General features: G+C 44.7%; 1 protein-coding gene across 6 annotated transcripts in view; it reads right to left on the reverse strand.

The window, feature by feature from the left end:
• UTRN (utrophin) overlaps window positions 1-25,739 on the reverse strand; it is a 1,374,288-nt gene that overhangs the window by 91,849 nt on the left and 1,256,700 nt on the right. For all 6 annotated transcript variants that reach the window (XM_069235249.1, XM_069235248.1, XM_069235247.1 and 3 more), the window contains 3 exons: window positions 14,245-14,283; window positions 13,970-14,035; window positions 11,942-12,007 (listed from right to left, as the gene is read on the reverse strand). In XM_069235249.1, the coding sequence (XP_069091350.1) occupies window positions 11,942-12,007; window positions 13,970-14,035; window positions 14,245-14,283 (171 nt within the window). The remainder of the gene's footprint in view (window positions 1-11,941; window positions 12,008-13,969; window positions 14,036-14,244; window positions 14,284-25,739) is intronic.

Consider the following 25,739-nt stretch of genomic DNA (forward strand, 5'->3'; position numbering starts at 1 on the left):
GTAGTCTTGTTGTTTGAGCAGTGGGATTACGTCTTGTAATGTAACCATGTGAAAGTGATCTGATTTGATGTAGGTATTTAATGTTCTGAGATCTAGTATAGGTCTCAGACTCTTGTCTTTTTTGGGTATCAGAAAGTACAGGGAGTAAACTCCTGTGTTTATTTGTTGTTTTGGTACTAACTCTATTGCTTCTTTTTGTAGCAATGCCTGAACTTCTAGTCCTAGAAGATCTATATGTTGTTTTGACATATTGTGTGTTTTCGGTGGAATGTTTGGAGGGAATTTGAGAAATTCTATGCAATAACCATGCTGGATAATTGCTAAGACCCAAGTGTCTGTTGTTATTTCCTCCCAATGTTTGTAAAACTTGGTTAGTCTCCCCCCTACAGGTGTTATGTGTTGGGTATTTGTGACCTTGAAGTCATTGCTTGTTTGGAGGAGTTTTGGGACTTTGGAACTTTCCTCTATTCCTTTGAAATTGTCCCCCTCTATATTGTCCCCGAAAACCTCCCCGCTGATACTGGCTCTGGTAAGTGGGCTTTGTTTGTGAGGTTGTGGCTTCTGTGGTTTGCCCTCGAAACCCCCCTCAAAATTGTGTCTTTCGAAATGTGCCTCTGCTCTGTGAGGAGTAGAGTGCGCCCATGGCTTTGGCTGTGTCAGTGTTTTTCTTAAGTTTTTCGATCGCAGTGTCCACCTCCGGCCCAAACAACTGCTGTCCGTTGAATGGCATATTCAGCACAGCTTGCTGTATCTCTGGTTTAAATCCTGAAGTACGCAGCCATGCATGTCTCCTTATTGTTACAGCTGTGTTGACAGTTGTAGCAGCTGTGTCTGCAGCATCCATTGCTGACCGTATCTGATTATTGGAGATACCCTGTCCTTCTTCTACTACTTGCTGCGCTCTTTTTTGGAACTCCTTGGGTAAATGTTCAATAAGGTGTTGCATCTCATCCCAATGGGCCCTATCATATCTGGCTAGCAAAGCTTGCGAATTTGCAATACGCCACTGGTTTGCTGCCTGTGCCGCCACCCTTTTGCCTGCAGCATCGAATTTTCGACTTTCTTTATCTGGAGGTGGTGCATCTCCTGAAGTATGAGAGTTGGCTCTTTTGCGCGCTGCTCCCACTACAACAGAGTCTGGTGTTAGCTGTTGTGTAATGTACACTGGGTCTGTTGGTGGTGGTTTATATTTTTTATCTACTCTTGGAGTAATGGCTCTCACTTTAACAGGCTCCTCAAACACTTGTTTGGAGTGTTTTAGCATTCCGGGTAGCATAGGAAGACTCTGATATTGGCTGTGTGTGGACGACAGTGTATTAAAAAGAAAGTCGTCTTCAATGGGCTCTGAATGAAGGCTGACATTATGAAATGCAGCTGCTCTTGACACCACCTGTGCGTAGCCTGTACTATCCTCTGGTGGTGATGGTTTAGCTGGATAGCATTCTGGACTATTATCTGACACTGGTGCGTCATAAAGGTCCCATGCGTCAGGGTCATCTTGACTTATTCCTGTATGAGTTGGGGATTGCATCATTGGTGGAGTGGCTACCGGTGATGGTTGCGGAGAGTGATGTGGGGATGGTGGCGGTGTTTCTTGTTTAGCCACCTTGGCGTGTGGCTGTTTGTCTTTGTCTTGGAAGGCAAGCTTACGTTTCATTTTGACTGGAGGAAGAGTGCTGATCTTCCCTGTATCTTTTTGAATAAAGAGCCGTCTTTGTGTGTGATCTGGCTCTATTGCCTGTAATTCCTGTCCAAATCTATGTGTCTTCATTTGTGTGGACAGTCCTTGTTCCTCAGTGTAGGAACTTGTTTTCGGTTCCGAGGCCGGATATTTCGGTACCGAAACCTTTTCGGCTGCTTTTTTGGGCTCCGACGAAACCTTTTTTACTTTCGGCGTTGTGCTCTCTCGGTGCCGACCCGTTTCGGTGCCGGTGTCTCGGTGCCGAATCTTCTCTGAGCCACTATCTCGGGCCCGAGATTGCTGTGTGCCGGTATCTCGACCGGAGTCGAATGACTTCGACACCAGCTCGCCCTTTTTCGGTGCCGATGAACGGTCACCTACTTTTCGGGTTAAGCCATGGCCTGTTGGCGGTGGCGTCCCCTGGGCTTTAGCGCTTTTCTCGTGAGTTCTTGGTTTCGACGTCTTACTCACAGTTTTCGGCGTTTCCTCGGGATCGATCTCCTCGGAGTCCGACTCCTGGGTGGAGAATGTTTCTTCCTCCTCCTCGAAACGCTCTTGTCCTGTCGGCGGCGACGTCATTTGCAGTCTTCTTGCTCTTCGGTCCCTGAGTGTCTTCCTGGACCGAAACGCTCGACAGGCCTCACAAGTATCCTCCTTGTGTTCTGGTAACAAACACAAGTTACAGACCAGATGTTGATCAGTATATGGATACTTGTTATGGCATTTTGGACAGAAGCGGAATGGGGTCTGTTCCATCAGCCTTGAAGAGACACGTGGCCGGGCCGACCAGGCCCCGACGGGGATGGAAGAAAACCCCGAAGGGCCACCGGAGCTCTTCTTAATTCGGTGTCGATCTGTTGTAACTAACCCGATACCGAACGCAAACAATACCGACGATTTTTCAGAGATTCTAACTAACTTTCCGACCCGAAACACGTAGCGAAAAGGAACACGTCCGAACCCGATGGCAGAAAGAAAACAGTCTAAAATGGAGTCGACGCCCATGGGCAATGGAGCCGAAATGGGAGGAGTCCCTCGATCTTGTGACTCGAAAAGACTTCTTCGAAGAAAAACAACTTGTAACACTCCGAGCCCAACACTAGATGGCGGGATATGCACAGCATGTGTATCTGCAGCTACACATGCCATCGAACATATATATATATCTTACCTACTGGTGGTCAGCAGCTGTAGTTGTAGTGAGGACCTAATTTCCATCAAAAAAGTGTTTTTTGACTTGCCTATATCTTTGGCACCATTTGACAAATCTTCATGACATTTTCCATAAAAGGTTTGCCCAAGAATCTCATTGTGCAAGTTAAGTTTCGGGTTGATCCGTCAAGCAGGGGCAGAGAAAGAGGGTGGTCAAAAGAAGTGCATTTCATTTGGGAGTTTTGAACATGACTAAAGCCCAAACCCCTGGACAGAATTACACCAAATTCAGCAGAAAGGTAGCTTTTGGTACACAGATTACGCTTTTTGCTATTAAGTGTCAATCTGTTCAGTAGTTTTCGGGCTATTAAAGGGGAAATATATTTGTCTATCTAGGGCCGCAGGTCCAGAGAGATCTCCCGCTGAGATTCGATGGGCTGCCAACACTTCAATCAAGAAGTGTTGGCAGCCATTTTGTGACTCGCCTTCAGCCAAGTCCCCCAAAAAAGTTACATAAAAAAACAGAAAAGGAGGCAGGGTATTTTTGCCATAGCCCCTACCCCTTGGTCCAGAGGCATCCTTGGAGAGTAAAAAGCATTTTTTTTTTTTTAAGTAAGGGAAACATCTATGGCTGGATCAGCAGATTTCTTTGTGAATTAAAAAAAAAAAAACAGCCTCCTGAATCACTTAATGGTTCAGCCAACGGAAAGGACAGGTCCTGGGGGCAGTGCGGGCTCATAAAAGGACGGGGCACCCTCTAACAGTAGACAATATTCCCATGTCCTGGGGACTGCCTCATCAATGAATGAAAAATGCAGGGGGGTGCGCAATGGCCCACCTTTCCCCGGCGACAGCTACCTTCCCAGGGTAATGAATCAAGAATGCTGAAGGTGCTGTGTGACACCCCCCCACCCCAGGGAGCATCTCCTCCTCGGGGTAATGAATGAAGAATGCCGGGAGTACTCGGCGGGCCCCTCACTTCCCTGTGACTGCCACCTCCCTGAGGCAATAAAGGGATCAAGAATGCAGGCGTGCCATGCTGGACCCCACACCCTGGGGACCACGAACACATCTGGGCAATATTTTGAAAGAAGAATGGGGGCGGGATGCATGCCCTCCTCCCCGGCCCCTGGTACTGCCATCTCCTCCAATGTTTAAACTCAACAGTATGTGGGGCACCAAGTGGCCCCTCCACCTTCCCAGGGCTAAAAAAAAACATTAAAGCAGGGAGTCCCCAGGGCCTAATTGAAAGATGGCGGGGGGCCACTTGCCCCCCCTCCTGGAGCCATATATGGCCCTGTGGAATGCCACCCTCCATGGCAGGCTCCTGCTAACACCTGAGGCTCCCACACCCAGGAGGTAGCTGTTTGCTGTTGCCTGGCAGGAGCTGATACCTTCCGCTGAGCATTAGCAAACATACCTCCGCTTTCAGCAAACGGGAGCTGTCAAAATGCTCTCACTTACTGAAGGCAGAGCTTTCATCTTTTTCTCTTTTCCTGCACCTGCTTTCATGGGGCAGGGAAACTGATTAAATGATTGCCCTCGCGTGCAGGGAGCTACTATTTGCAGCACCTCCCTGTGTGCGGGAGCAATGGTGCTTCCTGCAGGAAATGGGAGCCGGTGGGACTGCAATTGCCTTGAGGCTCCCCCAAAGTCCCCATAACTTTACATTGAGTGCTCTGGGCACCCAGGAACATGTTGCCGGGTCCCAGGGGATGTGGTTCTCAGGAGGGGGCCCACATGGCCCCACTTCCTTTTATTAAAAACAAAAAATGGGGGGATGGGTGTCCTAGAGACCCCCACTTTAAATAATTTTAAAATAGCCCCGGGGATGTGGTGGTCCTTGGGGTGCAGGAGGCTCCCTCATATTTTTTTTAAATGTAGCTCCAGGTCATGGGGAAGGTATCCAGGCCCACCCCCCAATATATTTAGGTCGAGCACAAGTGCTTTGACCTGTAGTATGTATAGTGGGCTTTTTACCACGCCCCCCGCATGCCCATCACTATGACTCGTTCATGGGCTTGCCTTTCAAAAATCCTTTGTTATCGTTGGTAAATGCTGTACGTTTGTCCCTGCTTGGGGCAGTTTTGTGTTACATGGATAATTGCACATTTGCTGATACATTTGTCTGCAAGTGAAATTCTTTTTCCTTTTGTGCCTCTCCTTTGCCCTCATTGCTTATGTCAACTGATTTCCCTTTCAAATTACATAGGAAGAAAAGTCCAGTTAGGAATTTACACTAATAGCTCTATCTTGAGCAAGTGCGAGACCCATTGCATTGCAAATGCCTGTTTTTTATGTTGTCCTGGGTGTTGTCCTGTTGCCCTGGGTGGTGCTTGTCCCTGGGGAGTGAGGGGATGGGGGGGAATAGCGGGGTTAGATACAGTGGTTCGTTCGGCCACTGATTTTTTTTTATGTTATCCCGGTGAAGTGGTGGTCTGGGCGGCTCTCCTAATTTTTTTTCTTAAGTAGGCCCAGGGAGGTGGTGATATACGGGGCCAGGGGGGCATATGGTCCGCCTAAATATATATATATTTAATCTTGCCCCCTTTAAGCTCCAAAACCCCTTCAGCTGTGTGTGGCGCAAGGCCTGGAGCTTAAAGGGGGCTGACCGCAGGGCCTATCCGCAGACCGTGCATGGCACGGGGTTGGTGTGGTTATAGGGGGTTGGTGTAAGGCCTGGCAGCAGGTCAGGCCCTAAGACCAAACCCCACCGTGAACAGCCGAAGGCTGTGCATAGCACAAGCTTGGGTGGTTATAGGGGGGTTGACTGCAGGGCCTGGCGGCAGTCCAGGCCCTACGGCCAACCCCCATAATGCACAGCTGTTGGCGTGCGTGGTGCCTCTGTTTCCCAGGTTGTTGATGTGTGCTGGACTCTGATTTTGTTGTTTTTTGTTACTCTGGGCACTTTACCACTGCTAACCAGTGCTAAAGTGAAAGTGCTCCTTTACAACATGTGTACATAATTAGCTTATCCATGATTGGCATATCTGATTTATTAGTAAATCCCTAGTACAGTGCACTAGAGGTGCCCAGGGCCTGTAAATCAAATGCTACTAGTGGGCCTGCAGCACAGGTTGTGCCACCCACATAAGTAGCTCTGTAATCATGTCTCAGACCTGCCACTGCAGGGTCTGTCTGTGAAGTTTTAACTGTAAATTCGACTTGGCAAGTGTACCCACTTGCCAGGCCTAGACCTTCCCTTTTCTTATACGCAAGACACCCCTAAGGTAGGCCCTAGGTAGGGCAGGGTGCAGTGTATGGTTAAGGTAGGACAAATGGTAATGTGTTTTATATGTCCCAACAGTGAAATATTACTTAATTCGTTCTTCAGTGTTGCAAGGCCTGTCCCTCTCATAGGTTAGAATGGGGGCTACCTTTAAATATGATTAAAGTGTAGATTCTCTTTGGAGCGGATGACCATATGGAGTTTGGGGTCTCTGAGCTCACAATTTAAAAATACATCTTTTAGTAATGTTGATTTTGAAATTGTGTGTTTGAAAATGCCACTTTTAGAAAGTGAGCATTTTCTGACCTTTACCATTTCTGTGAGGCTGCCTGTTTGTGGATTCCCTGTCTGGGTTAGTTTGACAGTTGGGCTGGTTGCACCTCACACTAGACAGTGACACAAAGGGAGCGGGGGTGTAGTCTGCATTTCCTGATGAGACATTTGTGCTAGGAGAGAGGGGGGAGTGGTCATTTACACCTGAAAGGGCTATGCCTGTCCTCACACAATGCAGTTTCCAACCCCCTGGTGAGTGTCTGTGGCCTGGCCTGGCCAAGGCAGGATTTCAAATTCAAGAGAGACTTTGCTTTGAAGTAGGCCTAATTCAAAGGAGAAATTGGGTATAAGAAGGGCACCCAAAACCACAGACTTTATAACACTTCTGGAAACCAAGAGGAACCTCTGCCTGGAGAAGAGCTGAAGAGCTGAGGAAGAAGAGCTGCCCTGCCTGTGGCTGTGCTATGTGGAGCTATCCTGCAGTTGCTGCTTTTGCCAGAGTAAGAGGGCAAAGACTGGACTTTGTGCCTTCCATCTTGTGAAGATCTACAAGGGCTTGATTTAGAGCTTGCCTCCTGTTGTTTGAAGTCTCAGGGACAGCAAAGACTTCTCTCTGCCAGCACCTGGAGTCTCTGGAGAGACTTCTACTCTGCCCTGTGGTGCCCATCCAGTCCCTGGGACCATGAATGGAGAAGCTGGCAGAATAAGAGGAAGAAATCCACGCAGAGAACGCCGTGCGGGGAAAAGATCGACGTGACTCCGATCTGCGGCTGAAAAGAAAATCGACGTGCTGCCGGCTTCGCGGCTGAAAATTGATGCTCGCCTGCAACGCGACCGAGAATCGACGCATGGAGCTGGATAAACGACGCGCAGCATCACTGACGGAGGCTGGTGAGATCGCAACCCGTGCTGGGTGGTTTTCGGATCATCTGGCAGCTGGACTTCTGACGCAAGTACCGCTGGGCGTGTAAAAATAACGCAAGGCCTGCCCGGACCCGAGAGTGCTGACCGGATCGACGCATCGCTCTCCTGTGGAGAGAAGAAACAACGCGCCCGACCCGACGAAAGGAGAAACGATGCAAGGTCCTGCACATGAGTGGAATCAACGCATCGCAAGCCCTTTTTGACGCACACTCACCCGTGGGGGGTTATTTTTTAATGCACCCAAGGTACATTCTCACGCTAACAGTGTTAGTGTGTGTTTAAAACTACATGAAGATTCTTTTTGCTTTTTAATTGATAACTTGACTTGTGTATTGTGGATTTTTGTCGTGTTGGTCTTGTTGTGTTCAGATAAATATTCTCTATTTATCTAAACCTGTGTTGTGTCATTCTGTAGTTTATTTTCATTAAGGTACTGTGTGTGTGTTGGTACAAATACATTACACCTAGCACTCTGAAGTTAAGCCTACTGCTCGTGCCAAGTTACCAAGGGGTAAGCAGGGGTTAGCTGAGGGTGATTCTCTTTTACCCAGACTAGAGTGAGGGTCCTTGCTTGGACAGGGGGTAACCTGACTGCCAACCAAGTCAATTTCTAACAACACCTATCTTTCAACCTTTTCTTCAGATGCACCTCGAGACTTCTTCATCCTGTGCATTATCAGTTTGATATTTTCGCATGGATAATTCCTTTCTTCAAATATTCAAGCCTTTATCTATGCTTCTCTCTTAAATACATTTACCCTTCCAAGATTTCCCTTTCAACATCTGCTCACTAATGCCTCACATTGCCTACCCAGGGACGTTTTAGGGCATCAGAAAAGAGGGAAATTGCTGAGGGCCCCTACCTTCCAACGGTCCCCGTGGGAAAGTTAACTTTTTCTCTGAATCACTTCTGTGGTTTTTTTTGTATATTAGTCTTAAAAATAGGCAACATGGGGCTTGAATTAGAGCAAATGGGTAATACATTTCAAGGTTGTTCCAGACAAGGGGACCCAAAACATTTCTTGCCTGCGGCCCTCCAAATCCTCCAACTGCTCAACATTAATAAATGTTGTTCTTTATAACCTACGACAATTATCAGGTTTACTCTTCTGCTTCCTTTTAAGGAACTCCTAAGCCCTTACACTGTTTTTTCACTTCTAACCAGGATTTTTTTCTACATAACCTACGCACTTTCTTTTAAAATGCAACTGTCTTCAATATTGCCCCTTTTTCTTGCATATTGTCACAGACTGTGCAACTCCTTAGCTTTTATATGTTTATTTATATTGTATTATTTGCAAGTGCATTTAACTCTTTCTCTCAGATCATAATCTTTATTATATGACGCTTCATGTTTATATTTATCCTTCCTTGAATGTCCTTTTCTCGTCCATCCTCATTTCGTGGATTTGATTCCTTCCATTTGCTCCAAAACTACAGGATCCTCTCCTGACTTCTGTTACAATTTCTACTTTTTAATCATATGTAAAACATTGTCTCAAACCTCACTATCTCTAGTTTTCAAGTCCATCTTTTCTTACTTTCTATAGTCACATTAATTTTACAGATTGTATTCAATTTATTTATTTTGTGTAGGATTTTTCCACTATGTCATGCACTTATAGTAACCACTGGCAAAGATTCCTGCTCACTAGAGCACTATCAAACCAGAAAAAAATCTATTCATTGGTCTTATCTGTTCTCTGTTGTTACTTTTGTTTCCCCACTCTAATGCATACTGTCACATCTGCTTTTGCGTATTCCACCGCCACCAACATGTTGATCTATTTTTGGGCTTTAGGTCGTGCAGAATACACATTCAACCTCAATGCCAGTAGGGATGGATTTCTGCCAATAACACTTACAGTCCAGGGCCTAGTGGTGGCACCAACCGTCAGCCACATGCACCGGGTGCCACTTGCCCTCTATTCAAAAACATTGCTCAGTTTCTGATTAGTACCAGCAAATAGGTAGTGCCAGTGTGGATGATACGGAATGGTGGACTTGGTGTTTGGGAGGAACTGGAGCCACGAGGAACCAAGCCTATGGACATGGTCAGTATGAATCAAGATGTGTATTACTAACAGTACTTAAGATCATGATTGCGAAGCTGGTAGCAGGGTATCGTTATTTCCCTGCTTTCTTTCACAGCTGTGTACATTCCAACATCTACATGTTATGTCCAATTAGGTTGTTACAAATCCTGAATTTTATTGAGACACCTTTGCAACTGGTGTTAGGAGCCCTAAGGTTCCTAGGCCAAAGAGCACAGACACAACAGATCCACAAGAAGAACTAAGTCTAGGCACAATGCAATCCAGGGAACCACAGCATGTGTGAGGCGCTTGGAGTATTGATGCCATACAGAGGAGAAACTCATGGTTCACTTTAAACATATTCTGTCAGCCTAAACAGGATTCTAAAAGAGCCACTTCCTGACAACCAAGCTTGGCAAATAAAACTAAAAAAAGCAGCTGCAGCAAAAATAAAAAAATAAAATAAAAAATGTGGCCACATTGCAGGAGACAGATCATACCACGAAGCAGACACAGACCAGGAGGAACATGAACTGAATAGTGATTGTGTTGTGTGGCTGGGTACATGCCAGGCACGTCCTTTTGTTTGAAGGTACATTTCTGGGAGTGTACAGTAGTAAAGGTAACATTTCACAGGCCATATGAATTACCTGGCTCAAGTGACACAAAATGAATATGTTCCGAGAATAGTAAAACCTAATTATGAGTAGCTCTGTAATTCCTATGAGGATGGTAATGGACGTTACTAGTACCAATGAATTACAAAATCTGTGTTAGCCTTGCATATTGGATATCTTGCAGCCGGGGACTTCACATGGAGAACAACCAGCGAGAAATGAGGAATAACCATGGGAATCTGGTGTAAGATTACAGATTCCCCCAGTGATTCTTAACAGACAAATTCGATAACATTAAAGTTTAATAACACTAAGAATTTATGGCATCACTATACCATGCTTGAAATGTTTAAGAGAATAAATATATGGTAGTTCTTTCTTGTAATGATTCTTCCACTTCAGTCTTCCTGAGGCCTGCATTTAATATTTTTTGGCCATTATGTTTTTACAGAAACAGACGTGACATTTAAGTAATAAAAAGCTCATAGCCTTAGCCATGTTTCCCTAGATTAGTAGCTTGACACAAACAAGGGAGTCTTCCATCATTTGTGTGATACACCTTCCATGCAAATAAAACACTATATATTATCCCAATGCACAAAATATGACTTGAGGTGCCAAATAAGGTTAAACTTCTGCCATGTTGGAGCAACAAATGACAGATTTCAACTTGGGGGCCAGGCCAAGGGCAGTTACACCAATGGCAAATTGTCAGACCACACCAAAGGAGGTGTCAATCAGTAGGAAAGCAGAAGGGACCTAAATACCGGAATTCTTCTGAATATACTTATGCCACACAGAGTGGCAGAGACTCGCTATGTTGAAAAAGTACATCTGTCAAAACGATTCCAAAACACAACATGAAGAAACCTTACAACTTCCACAAGCACCTCCATTTGCAATTAAGCTGCTAATTTGTCACATAAAGCAATTACCTTCACCAACAGATAAACATTGAATATAAAAACATACACTGAAGGCTAAATCCACTGTATGAGTTATTTACAACAGAGTCGTGTGATAGCTTATGCTTGGTGAAAAAAGTTGGGAACCTACTACTTAAACGTTTTTGGATCAAACGGTAGGAACTTAACCATAACGCAGACTTCCAACCTAACCTTAGACTGTATTATTTGTGCTTGAATAGGGTACATTCTGCTGGTGCGGTTGTGCAATACTGCAATTGCATTAGCTGTGTCCTTCAGCCAAGAGGCAGGGGCTTGAACAGAGCTATAAAAGATACATTACAGCCAACGTCACTCCTATGACATTAATATTGCATTTATAAATTAGTCTTGACTAAAAGCCCTGGCATTATTTACTAATGTAATGGGACTCGGTTTATTGACCTCTGAAGTATGAAAGGCTGAGTATTTACAGGTAGCTAGGACTTGGCTCGCAGAGCTCTGTTCGTGGCTTTAAGTACATCGCAAATTAAAGCTTGGGGTGTAGTCAATATTCTTATTCTGTGATGCTGCAGCACGATATCAAACCCCAACCGAGAGACCTCCCACAGAAACACTTGATTACAGAACAGCAAGCCACTGAGGTTCTCTTTCTCTTGGACACATGAATACCAAATCCAAAGGCTTGGAAATTGGTCTCCACCGTCCAAGAGGTACTCAACCAGAAGGCCTCAAGAAGGGCCGAGCCTGCCTAACGAGAACCCTGCCAGATGACTGCATGGAACCTCAGATACGGCCGGCTTTCACGCCGTACACCATGTGAAGTGCACACACAATGTTATATACACAGGATAGAATGTGGCAAAATAAACAATATAATATGGGAATGGCTTTGGAAATATAGAAGGCGCATCATTATCTGCAATAGTCATAAACTACCCTTTAAAATAACTCGCTTTACCGCTCAAGAGCATACTTTTTACACTGCGTTTTTTTGCAGCTCACTTCTTACACACACTGATTGGACTTACTTTTCAAACGAGCAATCGAAGGAAATTATTCATGACAGCTCTAATCAAATGAAGTGCCCCAAGCTAGCTGCGCTAATTGCATGATTTACTTACACACTTCCTGTGGTGGAGCTGCTGTCCGTGAGCAGAGAACCGTTCGTTCTTTCCATGTGGGCCAGCCTGGAAGTAAAGAAGACTATGATGCCTCGTGTAAATTCATTGCTTAGGTATTTGGCATTTCGGAGATAGTCACAAATTTCCTTGACAATTCTTATAAAATATACAGAGAGAAGTATTCTCTCTCACTTCATACTACCGGCATTTTGGTTTACCCTATTGTCTTCTAAAAATGTTTCCATAAATTAGGGTCTAATTAAATCTGGAAAGCATACTAACAAATCACACTTTGTTTCATTTAATTCTTTTTATTCCATATTCATTCTACAGAAGAAGCAACAGCTTCCTGCTTTTTCCTCAGCATTCGCAAATCCAAATATTCTGGTTTAATGTGCTAACCAGCATTTGCACATGCAATCAACATTTGTGAGTGCCTGTGTTTAGATACGTTTGCACATTAAGGACGAATCTCCTCGCTTTGACAGTGCCTCTTTTGTAGTGTGACTGTATTGTCATTAAACAATTTCAGGTTCAATTATCGTTAGCAATACAGTTTACACATTTAATCTTAGCTAAATTCCAAGAATCTGAAGAAAAACAATGTTCTAAAATCAATAAAATTAACATGAAACAAGAGGAGAAAACAGAATTAAGTAGCTTAATGATGTGAAGATCAATATAAAAGAGAGAGAGAGACCCAGGAAGGACAAAATTTCAATGGTATAAAAACCCATTTTCAATTTTCAAATTAAAGGTTGGGTCGATTTAAGACCCCCATAGACAAAAAGGCAAACCAATACAACAAACATTGGATAAATCCAATAGTTACTGATAGAGGTGAATGGTCATGTTTGTTATCAGTGATTTTCTGGGAGCAGAAAAAAGGTTCCAGGTTACAAATTAATGTCACATACTGCAGTAAAAACAATTTAGAATTGGTATAAAAACTACCATTGGCCCATTTCTAAAGATTGAATGGACATATTTTATTTACACTGTTTCTGGAGAATGAGAGGGGTCTTCAAACGCTTTCATCATTTATTTATCTATATATCAAGAAGGAGCCTTGTTGAAGTCTCAGCGGGCCAACACCTATTTAATTCAAGTCACGATAAATGTAAAGGTAAATGCTAAAAGTGCTCAGTTCAATTTTCTGCAAAAAAAAGAAAGGCATTGCCCATTTCCTTATTTTTCATTTTAAAATGAAAAATACTGACAGATGCCCCTTTGCACCTCAGGTTTGAGCAAAATGGGGATAACAATAGTTGTGGGCCCAAAACTTTTTTAAAAGGATCCAGTTCTCAAAAAGTTACTGTAAACAGTATGCTGGTTTCGTTCAGGTGGTATTTCATGTGGGGAGTTATGTAGGAATGAAAAATCTTCAGGATAAATGAGGTATCCGTTAAAATCCTTAATATCGTTGGGTATCAACACTATTACTATAGGATGGTTTTTCTCAATTTTTGCTACAGATTTCTTATCACAGAAGAATCTCTTAACAGCTCCCTTTAGTTTGGATGACACAATTTCTAGCATTCCAACATATTTAAGTCATTCAAAGCACTTTCTAGTCAAATATAGATTCAATGCACGGGAAACGAGATAGGGGCACATGACTAATGAATAAAAAGAAGTCCACGCTTTTGTCCTGCTGGACTCTTCAATAGTATACCCCAAACCAGACTCATGCAGGATATGTGTGGATTGCAGTTTACGCAATTCATCTCTTTGCCCTGGTTCTGACACACTTCACAACAAAAATTGATACCTGAAATGATCTACCAAGAAAAAGTCTCTGGCGTGAAAGGTTCCACTTTGGTTCACCATAATTTTTTCAGAGGCGAGCTGGCACTCCAGCCCAAACTATTCTGTCTTGGTGATGGAATTGTTAGAAGCTCTCGGATGTCAATATTGTGATTATAAAATAGTTTGTTTTCCCGGTTCATGTCACAACAGTCTACATGCTATTGTTTCTGGATCTATTTAAATACAATGGATCGCAAATGAGAGGGCACAGTTACTTACCTGGTGGCGTACTGCTCTATCCTAGAGTGTGTGTCATCATCAAAAATTTGGGGAGCATGAGAAGGGCTAGAAGAAAAACAGACAATTTATTTACACGTAGCATGGACACCATGTCACAAAACTCATTTTTGTAACAGTAACTACATTAACAAGCCGTACGTTTCCTCTGTCAGCCAGTAGGCAGGAACTATTTTAGGATTACTTGGTGTTTTGAAACTGGAATTAGAATCAGGAGAGAGCAGATTATGGGATGTAAGGATGTGTCGTGTACTCACTCATATTGCTCTGGCCACATGCTGATGAGCGTGACAGGCCTGCAAAAGAAGGAAGAAACATGAAAGTACAGTTTCATGCACGCAAAAGGAAGAAATAAAACATCTGCAGATCAAATATTGATTCAAACACCACATACATATAAACAAAAAAGGGGCAGCAATAGACACTACAGTGTTCTCTGTGAAGAGGAATACTTTTCGTGTAAAACAACAAATTAATCCCAAACGACCCGGAAATAATACAATCGATTTGCTTGTCAATGCTGTTTTCAAGAGTGAAGTAATTTGCTTGTTACAGTGAGGAGGACAGAGAGCGGTGCAGTGAATCAGGAAACAAACAGAAAACAGTGTTACAGTGACATCTGAAGCAAGCCTTGGTAAGGGGTTCCTTTTACTGTGCAAAAAAATGTGTCTGTTTAGACAGAAAACAGGGCGCACGCGTATGTATTGCTAAGCAAAGACTAGTCATATTAAAGAAAGTCAAACAAGCAGAAGTGTATGAATATGAAAATAACTAAACGGTCTGGCACTGGTGCCATGATCAGTGCTTGCTTCCAGAGTTCAAAGGGCAGGGCCTGCCCAAGTAATGTAAGTCGCAAGAAAAAAATGATTGGTCGGCTATGTAATTAAATTAGGATGTTTTCACCTTATATTATTGTTTTATGGAATGTAAAGAGATTTTTAAGATGCATTGTTTTTGAAGAAATACAATCAAACAGATACATGCAATTAAATGTGGAGTTCATCTGCAGAAACAGATGCTGTTTGATAGTTATATATCAAAATACACATGTTTACCACCCAGGTCCGATCAGCAGGTGTACCATACATCTTATACAGAAACATCAAAATGTGTGCTCTCAGACGACCACTGTCTCTCCCCTTTACCAGTATTTTTGCATCAAACGTTGTACCGCAGGAATGGATGACATAGAGGTAGCGTACAGTTATAATTTAACAAGCAGCGTTTCATTTAGCAAATAAAGCATATGCACAAGGCATACCCAAGACTTCTGCCCGAAAGATGGAGTACATCCAACCACTCCACATATTTGTAGTTTCACAAACCAAAACATATGGTATATTGGATTAAACATACTAGATTTTAGACATTTTGAGGTAAACCTGCCAAATGAGAATGAAGGGGTTTTAACTGCGGAATTTTTACAGGCTTACATAATTCTCATAAAATAATTTACAAGTTTTTGAATTCACCAATCTGATCTGGTAAAACAAGAGGGCAGTGCAGATTAATAACGATTGCCTTTAAATAGCAAACTATGATGGCATGAGGCTTACTCAGCTGGACAAAGTGCTGAACAATGCACACACTCACCCCATTCACAGATTTGGGTTTAATCCATTGTTCTTTTGCTCACCATGCCACCCCAGTTTGGACCCAGCCATATGCAAATCGGTCTTGACCCTGTTCCTCATTGGAACAGTCCAGCCCGAACTGCAAGGCAGGTCCTCCCTGGACTGGAAACAAGCATCCTGGGACCGGTTTCAGGGTATCACCCTTCATCAGCCAGGATAGCTTGAATCCAGTGGCACAGTGAGCACGGGACCCACGTCTGGGAATACCCTTTGCACTAAGGGCAACTTTAGCAACACAAAAGGATGATGGACAGAGTCCAGAACAAGACAAACACTCACCCCCAGTCACACAGATCTGGGTTTAATCTATTGTTCTTTTGCACACCATGCCACTCCAGTCTGGACCCAGCCATATGCAAATCACTCTTGACCCTGTTCTTCATGGGAACAGTCCAGCCAAAACTGCAGGCCAGGTCCTCCCTGGATCGGAAACAAATATCCTGGGACCGGTTTCAGGGTATCACCCTTCATCAGCTAGGCTAGCTTGAATCCAGTGGCACAGTGAGCACGGGACCACATCTGGGAATACCTGGTACACTTATGGGCATACCCGGTGCACTTATCTACCCAAGTGGAGTTCTTTTGGCCTCCTTGGGTAAATGTCCAGTATGTATTCTACAATACAGCTGTGTTGTGGAGCACAAGAAAATGTCTTACTCAGTCAGGCACAAAAACACTACAAAGACTCCATAAACCTCAGACATAAAAGCGCCACTAAGGGGGTGTCCTTTACAGAAGTATGAATCATCACTACAGCCTGTATCCACAGACCCAACAAAAAGATACCCAAATATGAATTCAGTCCAGGAAAATAATAAATATTAAAAAATAAAATGGACAAAAAACACAAAGCCTAGAACGCGGTTTATGTTGTTAAATAATGTCAATCAGTTAGGCAATTGGTACTGGCCACATCTTTCTTTCCTTCATAGATCCACCGAAAACAGTGTGATTTATTATTTGGTAGGCTGCAGAAAGCTTGATAAAGCAACCTCCATAAACACCATGAAAGCTTTATCTGACCATAGTTTGTTATCCACTTTAATACCAAAGTGAAGGGAGACAGAAACACTGTTGTAAGAGGTGGGTTGACAACCTCCTTATATTCAAAGTGTATTTCCATCTTTTCCTGCACGCTGGTCACTGTGTCTCATCCAGCATGGTTGCTATAAGAAAGCACAAGGCTGCAGGAAAGGAGTAGAATAAATTACATATTTGGCATCCTGGGAAAAAATGGACAAGATACTTACCTTCGGTAACATTTTTCTGATCGTCTTATCACCTTAGAATATTTCCCAAGTGTCAGACTGGATCCGGTAAAACCTGATCAGTACCTCTGAGTTGTGTCGATTGGCTCCGCATCAACACCGAACACGCCGAAAGTGACATTGTGGTGCCTTCATAAGCGTCACCTGGTACGCTGACATCATGACTGCTTCCGCAGCAAAAATGTGGAGCCATGTTAAAACGACTGTAGCAGTGGTGACCACTGTTGTGCAGAATCTATGAGGATCTTTAGCAAAGAACTCTGTTTGCAGAGAGGAGAGATTGGAAGTGTCAATGAGGAATCTACAGTTACCTACAGATAAGGTGTTGCCAAGGTAAGTAACTTGTTCATGTGATAGAGACTTACACCTAAGATTCCTCATCTTGGAATACATACCCTAAAAATACCTCCATGGAAGTGGGAGTGCAAATTGGATATATAAGAAAGTCCTGTAGGACCGAACAGGGAAAATGAACTGTCACACCGGACCTGGCTGTCAAGGCAGGAGGGTTTGGTAAACATGAATGAATGAATGAGGGGTTTCCTATGGCGCACATCAACTCGGAAGCGTGTGTCAGTGCTTTAGGCAACTAGAGACGGAAGAGAAACAGGGGGCCGCAGGAGTCATACAATCCCTAAAGTTTGAATAAAAATGATTTCAACTCTTTCTTAAATTTTAATTCCTCCATAATGGACCTCAGATGGCCAGGCAACTGATTCCACATAATGGCAGCTATGACAGTAAGAGGAGAGGAGCCTCCTTTAAGTGTTTTTTTTGTGTGTGTGTTTTTTTTTATTTATTTTTTAAAGCGAGGACATACATTCAAGCCATCATTACTTGAATGCAGGGACTTCCCTTATCTGTATTCCTTGATCCTCTCAGTTAGGTACATATGCCCTTTGTTATGAAGAGCTTGATATGTCAATTTCATGTACATTATGCATTGTCTAACTGTCAGCCTGTGCAGTCTCTCCTGTAATGAAGATACCAATGTGTACTTGGATATTTCAAAAAGTAGTCAGACTGCCACGTCTGCAAAACTTGTAATCACTGGATCAGATTTTCAGGAAGACCCAAGTACAGAATATTAGTACAGTCCAGCCTAGGCAAAATCAGTGCCCTGCCACTGTGAGTTGTGCATCATGTGGAAGGAAGTTAAGAAACGTCTTTAGCATGCGACAAATCCAAAAGCATGATTTCACAACTGCTGACACCTGCGCACTGAACGGAAGTTGAGACTCAAACAAAACGCCCAGATTTCTGGTTACCGCTGTTGGAGGGGGCAGTGGGGGAATTCTGTTGGGCCATGCTCCAGCCCATCCTAGAAGGGGATTCAGCCTAAACAGTAGGATTTCCGCTTTGTCTGGGGTGCACTGCAATTTATTGGCCCTCAGACAATCAAGCAGCACTACCATGCAATGTGAAAATGCATCCTTTGCATTTACAGAGTCCCCATCATACATGAGCAGGAGCTGCGTATCATTTGCGTATGAAATGACCTTGATGTCAAAGGATTCAACCAGATATGCCAGGAGGGTCATATAAATGTTGAAGTGTGTGGGACTTAGGGAGGAGCCTTGCAGCACCCCCCAGTTCAACCTTTTAGCTCCCAGAGGCTTGCGGCTTCATCCAGACTACCCGAACTTAACTCTTAAGAAAAGATCCCAGCCAGCTTAAGGCTGAGCCCGTAGCACCCAGGTGTCCTAACCTGTAAAGCAAGATGTTATGATCTACTGCATCACATGCAGCTGACAGGTCCAACAGCATCAGAGCAACATTAAGGCCAGAGTCTAAACTGGTTTTAATAGATTCTAAAACCTCCAATAGCCTTGTCTCTGTGCTGTGGCATGCTCTAAACCCCTATTGGGATGGGTGCAAACAATTGTTCTCAGTCAGAAAGGTGGTCAGTTTTTGGTTCACCTGCTTTTTCAAGAGCACTGAAGCTGCTGGGAGCAGAGACTTGACTGAGGTTTGCCAATAATTCAGGGTCAGCATTAGCCTTTTTGAGCAAAGGAATCACATTAGCTCTTTTCCAATCTCTGGCATGACACCTGAGTGGAGGGAGATGGCAAATAACTCTGGATAGATCAGTGCGACTATATCTGAGATGGTCTTTAGGAAATAAGGCGGAATAGTATCATTTAGAGAGTCAGATTTACAGTCCGCCCCTTCTGGATTGGACTGAATTTTGATGATTTTATCCTAAAAAAAAAAACATCAGTTGGAGGAATAGTGTCTGACTAGATTCTAGTTGACGGGGGGCTCAGGTTTAGGGTCAGTGAAGCTGGCAACAAGTTTGAAAATCTCCTTACCATCATCTTCAGTCTCCTTGACACAATAAGACTAAAATTAGCTTTGAGCCTCCTTAAGGTTCTTGTGATAATCTTTAAGGCCCATTTTGTAGTGTGCTTTGTCTGTTCCCAGATAGTGACGCTGCCAAGCACTTTCCACTTTTTTTACAAGCAGCTCTTTCCTGAGTTAATTCCTGAGAGAAACAATGTGCTGATCGGGCAGTTGTAACTTTCTACATGGCCGTAACAGAAGCTACAGAATCAGCTGCCCTCCTAAGCCAGAACCTGATAACAATGTCACCCTTGAAAACTGAATCGGGGATTTCTGAAGACCATCAGGGTTCTCCTAAGGTCAGCAATAGGCACCTTACTCCAACATGTACTCTCTTTCTGATGAAGGGGAGGTCGGGCTTCCTTTGGTCAGTCAAGGTGCCAAGAGAATCAAAGTAAGAAAGGGTCCGGCCAGGGCACTAGACGGGGAGTCTTTCAATTTATCAGTATATAGGATAGAATGCTGACAATGCTGAGACCAGCTCTGAGTGGACGGTCAGTATTAGCTCAAACTAAATTGAAGGAGGCCAGATTTTCCACTAAACGGGTGGCCAGCTGAAGTTAGCATAAGTAAAACATTTTGGGGCTAATGCCTGATCAAGGGATGCTATGAAGTCTCCTGCATATCCAGGGGGCAGGTAAACCAATACTCCTGAGAGTGAATGCTGTTCACTAGTAGAGATGCTACAACCAAGAGCTTCTGCTCCTCTCATCTTATCTAATTTAAACATTTTACAACTGTACATCCTTTTGCATATAATGGCAACTCCTCCCCATCTTTTTCCCACCCTGTCACACACACACACACACACAGTCATCTAGGATGGCAGATGCCCAAGATGGGGACTCCACAAGCTAACGCAGTAGTGACTATCTATGCTGTGATGAAATGGGCACACAGCCCTTCAGGCAGTTGTTTCATCATCAGTGGGTAGCAGATGTTGATACACAGCACAATCTACAGAGAGGTAGTGCACTTTTCATAGCCTTTCCCTTCTGGCCCCAGCAAACTGACTAAAGAGCTGATCGTCCACCCTGTGGGGTTTTGTATGATCAATGTAAAAGGAGAGAGCTTGTTTAGGGTCTAGACAACGGAATGTCTCCTATTCCCTTGAAGGGCATAGAAAGAAGGCAGAGTGACACTCTGACCAACATGGAAGGGCTTACCACTTTCGGGAAGAAAGAGACGTGTCCTGAGGACAAACTTGTCCAGAAAAAATGTGGTGTATGGAAGGTTCACGGAAAGAGTTTGAAGTTCAATGGCCCTCCTGGCTGATGTAATGGCCACCAGAAAAGTAGTCTTGATGGCAAGGATTCAAAGGGACAAGAATGGAGTGGCTCAAAAGGATTACACATCAGTAAAGTTAAAACAAGGTTTAGGTCCCACTGGGGCATGACTTAAGGGGCAGATGGAAAAAGATGCAGTAACTCTTTGAGGAAACAAGTCACAACCGGTGACTAAATGAGGGATGGTTGTTCCAGCAGCTGCAGGAAGGCCGAGATGACTGACAAATAGACTTTGACAGTGCCCAAGTCACGGCCTTGCCGGGCAAGGCAAAAAACAAATAACAAAACCTCTGACAGAGGGGCAGAAAAGGGATGCATCTGGCATGTGGAACACCATGCCACAAACATCTCCCAATGGGAGGCATAGATGGATTTAGTGGAAGGATGCCTAGCTGCCAAAATAACAGCACAGACTTCTGGAGTAAGGACGAACATTCTCAGTCTCCATGAATAAAGCTGAAGACTGCGCAATTTCAGGCACAGCACCCCTTTGCAGTGACAGGATGGCCTCCTGAAGGGGCAATCTGATCGGAGGAGCAACACTCAAGCTCAGAAGATTTGGATACTACTTCCTCTGAGCCTATCCTGGGCCACTAGGATGACTAGGGCTCTGTCAGCCCGAATCGTCTTGATAACTTGGGGCAGTAGCGTTATCGGTAGAAAGGCGTCCAGTAGTCCTGAACTCCACATGAGACAAAATGAATCTGAGCGAGAGCCGCCTTGGAAACTCCAATCAGCAGAAGCGATTACATTGCGCACTCTCAGCGGCGGCGATGAAATGGATCCAAGGCTCGCTCCACTCTAGAAAAAGAGTGTGTGCCACCTCTGGATCTGGATAACATTCGTGGTCCGCCAGGCACTTCCTACTGAGCTTGTCTGCCCTGGTGTTCAAAGACCTTTGCCAGGTGCTGAACAACCAGGAATACTTCAACCCCACCCCGTCCTGCGTTTTCCAATACACGTGGTGGTGGTGGTATCTGTTAACACCTGAATCAGCCTTTGTTTGATGAATGGTAGGAAGGCTTTCATTCATAGATGGATCACTCTCAGCTCCAACAAGCTGATGTTGATCTGTGACTCCTCCGGAGACCAGAGGCCTCTGATCTCCACCTCTCCCAGATGGCAGCCCCAGTCCAGAAATGACACATCTAGGGTGAGGAAGGTAAAAGGGTATGCCACCGGTGCAATTATGATTCTTTAGTCACCAAGTCTTTTGCAGTGCCCTCTGATATCTGGACAAGAGTGGAGAGATTTCACTGATGCTGTGCAATGTAGGACTTCAGGTCCCACTGAAGAACCTGCATATACCAATGGTAAGTTTTACCAGCAGGATGCAGGAGGCTAGAGACTGAAGCATCTGCATTATCGTATGAATATCCTGGACTCTGCAATCGAGAGGACAGGCCAGAAACTGCACGGTGTCCAGAATGGCTTTGATGAAAGGGAGTGTGTTTGAGACAGAATCAGGTGTGACTAACATGTTGATAGAAAACTCCAGTGAATGCAGGCCGTCCACTGTGGTCTTGAGGTGGGAGACTGTCTGTGGCAAATCAATAACCATTCTTCAAGGTAGGGGGAAGACCAGCACCCCTGACCTCAGAAGACGTGCTGCAACCACAGCTATTACAATGATTAACATCCAAGGGGCACTTGGTGAGGCCAAAGGCGAGCACAGTGAACTGAAAGTGCTTGTGGCCCACTGTGAACCGCAGGTAATGTCTGTGGGCAGACAGGGCAAGAATATGAAGCCTCCAGCAGATCCAACGTTATCAGCCAGTCTTTGAGTGTTGGAAATGGCCCTATCTGCATGGTCACTCCCAAACGTTAAACCTTTTTCTCTCCATTTTTTGCCTAATTTGTTTCTGTTAGGCTTAGGACTCTGTGCACTTTACCACTGCTAACCAGTGCTAAAGTGCTCTCTCCCTTAAACATGGCTTGATTTGCAGTTATCTAATTGGCATACTTAATTTATTATAAGTCACTCATAAAGTACGCTTACTGTGCCCAGGGTCTAAAAATTAAATGCTACTGGTGTGCCTGCAGCACTGCTTGTGCTACCCACTCAAGTAGCCCTGTAAACATGTCTCAGGCCTGCCACTGCAGAGCCTGTGTGGCAGTTCCACTGCCACTATGTCTTGGCATTTAATACCTCTTCCCAAGCCTTAAACTCCACTTTATTACATACAAGTTACCTCTAAGGTAGGCCCCAGGAAGCCTAAAGAGTAGGGTGCTACGTAATTAAAAGGCAGTATATACACCTTTGAGTTTTACATGTCCTGGTATTTAAAAAAACAAAAAAACTCCCAAATTCGTTTTTCGCCACTGTGAGGCCTACATCTATCATAGGTTAACAGTGGGGATTCATTGTTACATTTAATAAGCTGCATTTCCTAGTTGAGAAGGAGTAGGCATGTTAAGTTTAGTACCTATGGAATTGTAATAATAAATCCTCTTCATTGTTAAAGTCTGATTTATTGATACAATTTTGAAAATGCCATTTAAAAAAAAGTTGGCATGTTCCTGCTCTTAAGTCCTCTGTGCCTGCAGCCTGACTCCAATACATGTCTGGGCTGGGTGACAGCTGGACTTTGTGCATTCCGGCTACACAGCCGCACATAAAAAGAGTTTATATCTGACTGATGGGCCACCAACATCCTGATAGGTCATCCTGGGCAGGATGGGAGGGAGGAGCTGACACTCACACGTGAATAGGCAGTGTCCTGTTTCAACACAAAGGGCTGCATAACCCCCTGTAGTGAGTCTGGAGCCAGGGCAGGATATAATGACCTCTGTGCACTTCAAAGACCCTTCTTCAAAGTCACCCCCACTTCAAAGGCACAACTAAGTACTGGGCTTCTGACCCTACTAAATCAGTACACTACTGGAACTGTGAATAGCTTTGCCAGGAAGAAGGACTGCTGTGCTGCTACAAGGACTGCGTCTCTGGACTGCTGCTCTTGAAGAACTGATTTTCTGCTGTACTGTGCTGCCCTGCTGCCTGCTGCCCTCTGCCCTGTTGAGGAAGGACTGGACCCATCTCACTTGGACTCAGAGTGACTCCAAGGGCTTTATGGCTTGCCTTCTGTTCTTCTGAAGTCTCAGGAACACAAACAACTTCGACTCATCATCACCTCCAGCACCTGGACTCTGCTTACTGCAAGTCTTTCCCTGCCAAGTGGTGCCAATCCAGTCCTGGGTTCTTGGAAGTAGATATAAAGTGCTGTAACTGCCAGACCCCACACACTTTATCAGAACTGGCACATCTTTGCCTTTGCATGTGTCGGAAACAGTGCATCCTCGTTGTTGCATCAGACCCCGCGCATCATACTCAGAATCAGTGCATCCCCATCTGAACATCTCGCTAAACAGACGGGACCCATTGAAGGGCAATGGCAATCAGTGATGACTGAACATCCCCCAAGAACCCAGCAGACTGTAACAAAGCCTGGCGGCGAAGCATCAGCGTGGAGGCCATGGCCCTACCAAGGGAGACCATGGTGTCCAGTCCACGCCGTATGGCAAACACTGTTGCATCCCTGCTGTCCAGTAAAGCCTGGTTGAGGTAGGCACAGCCCTCAGGCAGCACAGGAAGCAGCTGCGTGATCGAATCCCACACTGCATGGGAATAGTGGCACAAGAGGCATACAGTGCTCACCAACCGCAATGCAAGGATGGTGGGGAAAAAATGGGTTTCCCAATAATATCCAGACTCTTGGATTCCTTATCTGGTGGTGTGGTGAGGAACACACTTGGGTTGATTTTTGTCGTGGAGGCCTGGGCCACCAGGCCCTTCAGGGAAGAGGTGATGGAAAAGCTTGGTCCCCTTGTGGCAGGATGATGCCATCGGGCAATCATGCGGTGCACATGAGCCCCTGTAAAGGATTTAGCCCAGTCCCCCAGCAGAGTGTTGGTAGGGGCTTCACTAAAGGGCAGCAATGGTTCTGGGGTGCCTGCCCCTACCTGAAGCACCTTGGTTAAGACATTCGATGCAAGCTCAATAGCGAGAAGCTGAAGGTCAAGGACCTCCACAGCATTGTGCAATGTTGAATGGCATGTGTAAACCATGGCAAATGTCGAGCCTTTCTCTGAAGCCTGAGCTGGCAGGGACAACATGACAGGGTTTAGTGAGGTGTCAAGGCCACTGGCATCACCCAGGTCCTCATACCAGTTGCCATCATCAGTAGGATTCTCCTCCAAAGAACCATACACCTCCTCCTCCTCCTCGCCCCAGAGGGGTTCATCAGGTGATTCAAGGGGAGGAAAGTCCGGCTGATGGGGATGGGATGGGACGGTGCCCGGCTCAATGTTGATCAGCCTCAAAGTGGTGCCAGATCGACATCGGGAGCGACAGGCTTATCGTCAAGGGATGCCAGACCGAACGGAGCTGTATCCCAGTCTGCATTGTTCAGGATCCAGGAAAGAATCCTGAGGGCCCAGCTGGTGTTGAGGGTGAACTCGCTGGTTGTAACCCACCTGGAGCACCTCTCGGCTCCATGGGGCCTGAAGGCACACCAAAGGGGGCGGGCCCAGAAGATGCATGTATGGCATCATAAAAATTACTGTATCTGAGTAGGCGTCTGCCTGGTGCTGGGGACCTCTGGGATACATGGGGTGGGGCGGGCCCTCCACAAGCTCTTTGTTTCATAAAACATGCCACCAATTATAAATTAAAACACCAGCTGCCCCTCTTGCAAACTCATCAGTGTTCATGGAAAACACACCACCAGTTTTAATGAAAATATATACTCTCTCTATACTCACTGTATGGCCTTTTCTTGGTGATCCTTGTGGGGTTACGGTCTTACCCTGGCACGGAAAAGTTGTTTACCACTCAGGGTAGCAATTGTGAGCAAGGCTTACTCTAGAAAGTTGAGGGGCTTGGAGAAGTAGAGCCAGTATTACTCATTCATAACAATAACTTCAATGTGCAATTAGTGCCTAACTTTAAAATACAAAAATAATTTTAATTACTGTTAAGTAAATTGATTGAATACCATAAAGCCCTAGGACCTTCAATGGTTAAGTTAAAATTCCAAAAGTCTTTATGGCTCGCTCCTCCTGGGTGCTACAGTGTAGGTTGATAGCTCTATGGTCAACTATTTCCAATAGAGGAGGTGTCAGCAACCTTTTATGTAATAAGAGCTTTAAATGTTCAATGAAAATACCCCTGAGCTACTATTATTATTAGTGCTGTAACAGTGGCAAGAAAACATTATTTCCC

This window comes from Pleurodeles waltl, chromosome 5 (assembly GCF_031143425.1).
Source record: "Pleurodeles waltl isolate 20211129_DDA chromosome 5, aPleWal1.hap1.20221129, whole genome shotgun sequence".
NCBI classification, from domain to species: domain Eukaryota; kingdom Metazoa; phylum Chordata; class Amphibia; order Caudata; family Salamandridae; genus Pleurodeles; species Pleurodeles waltl.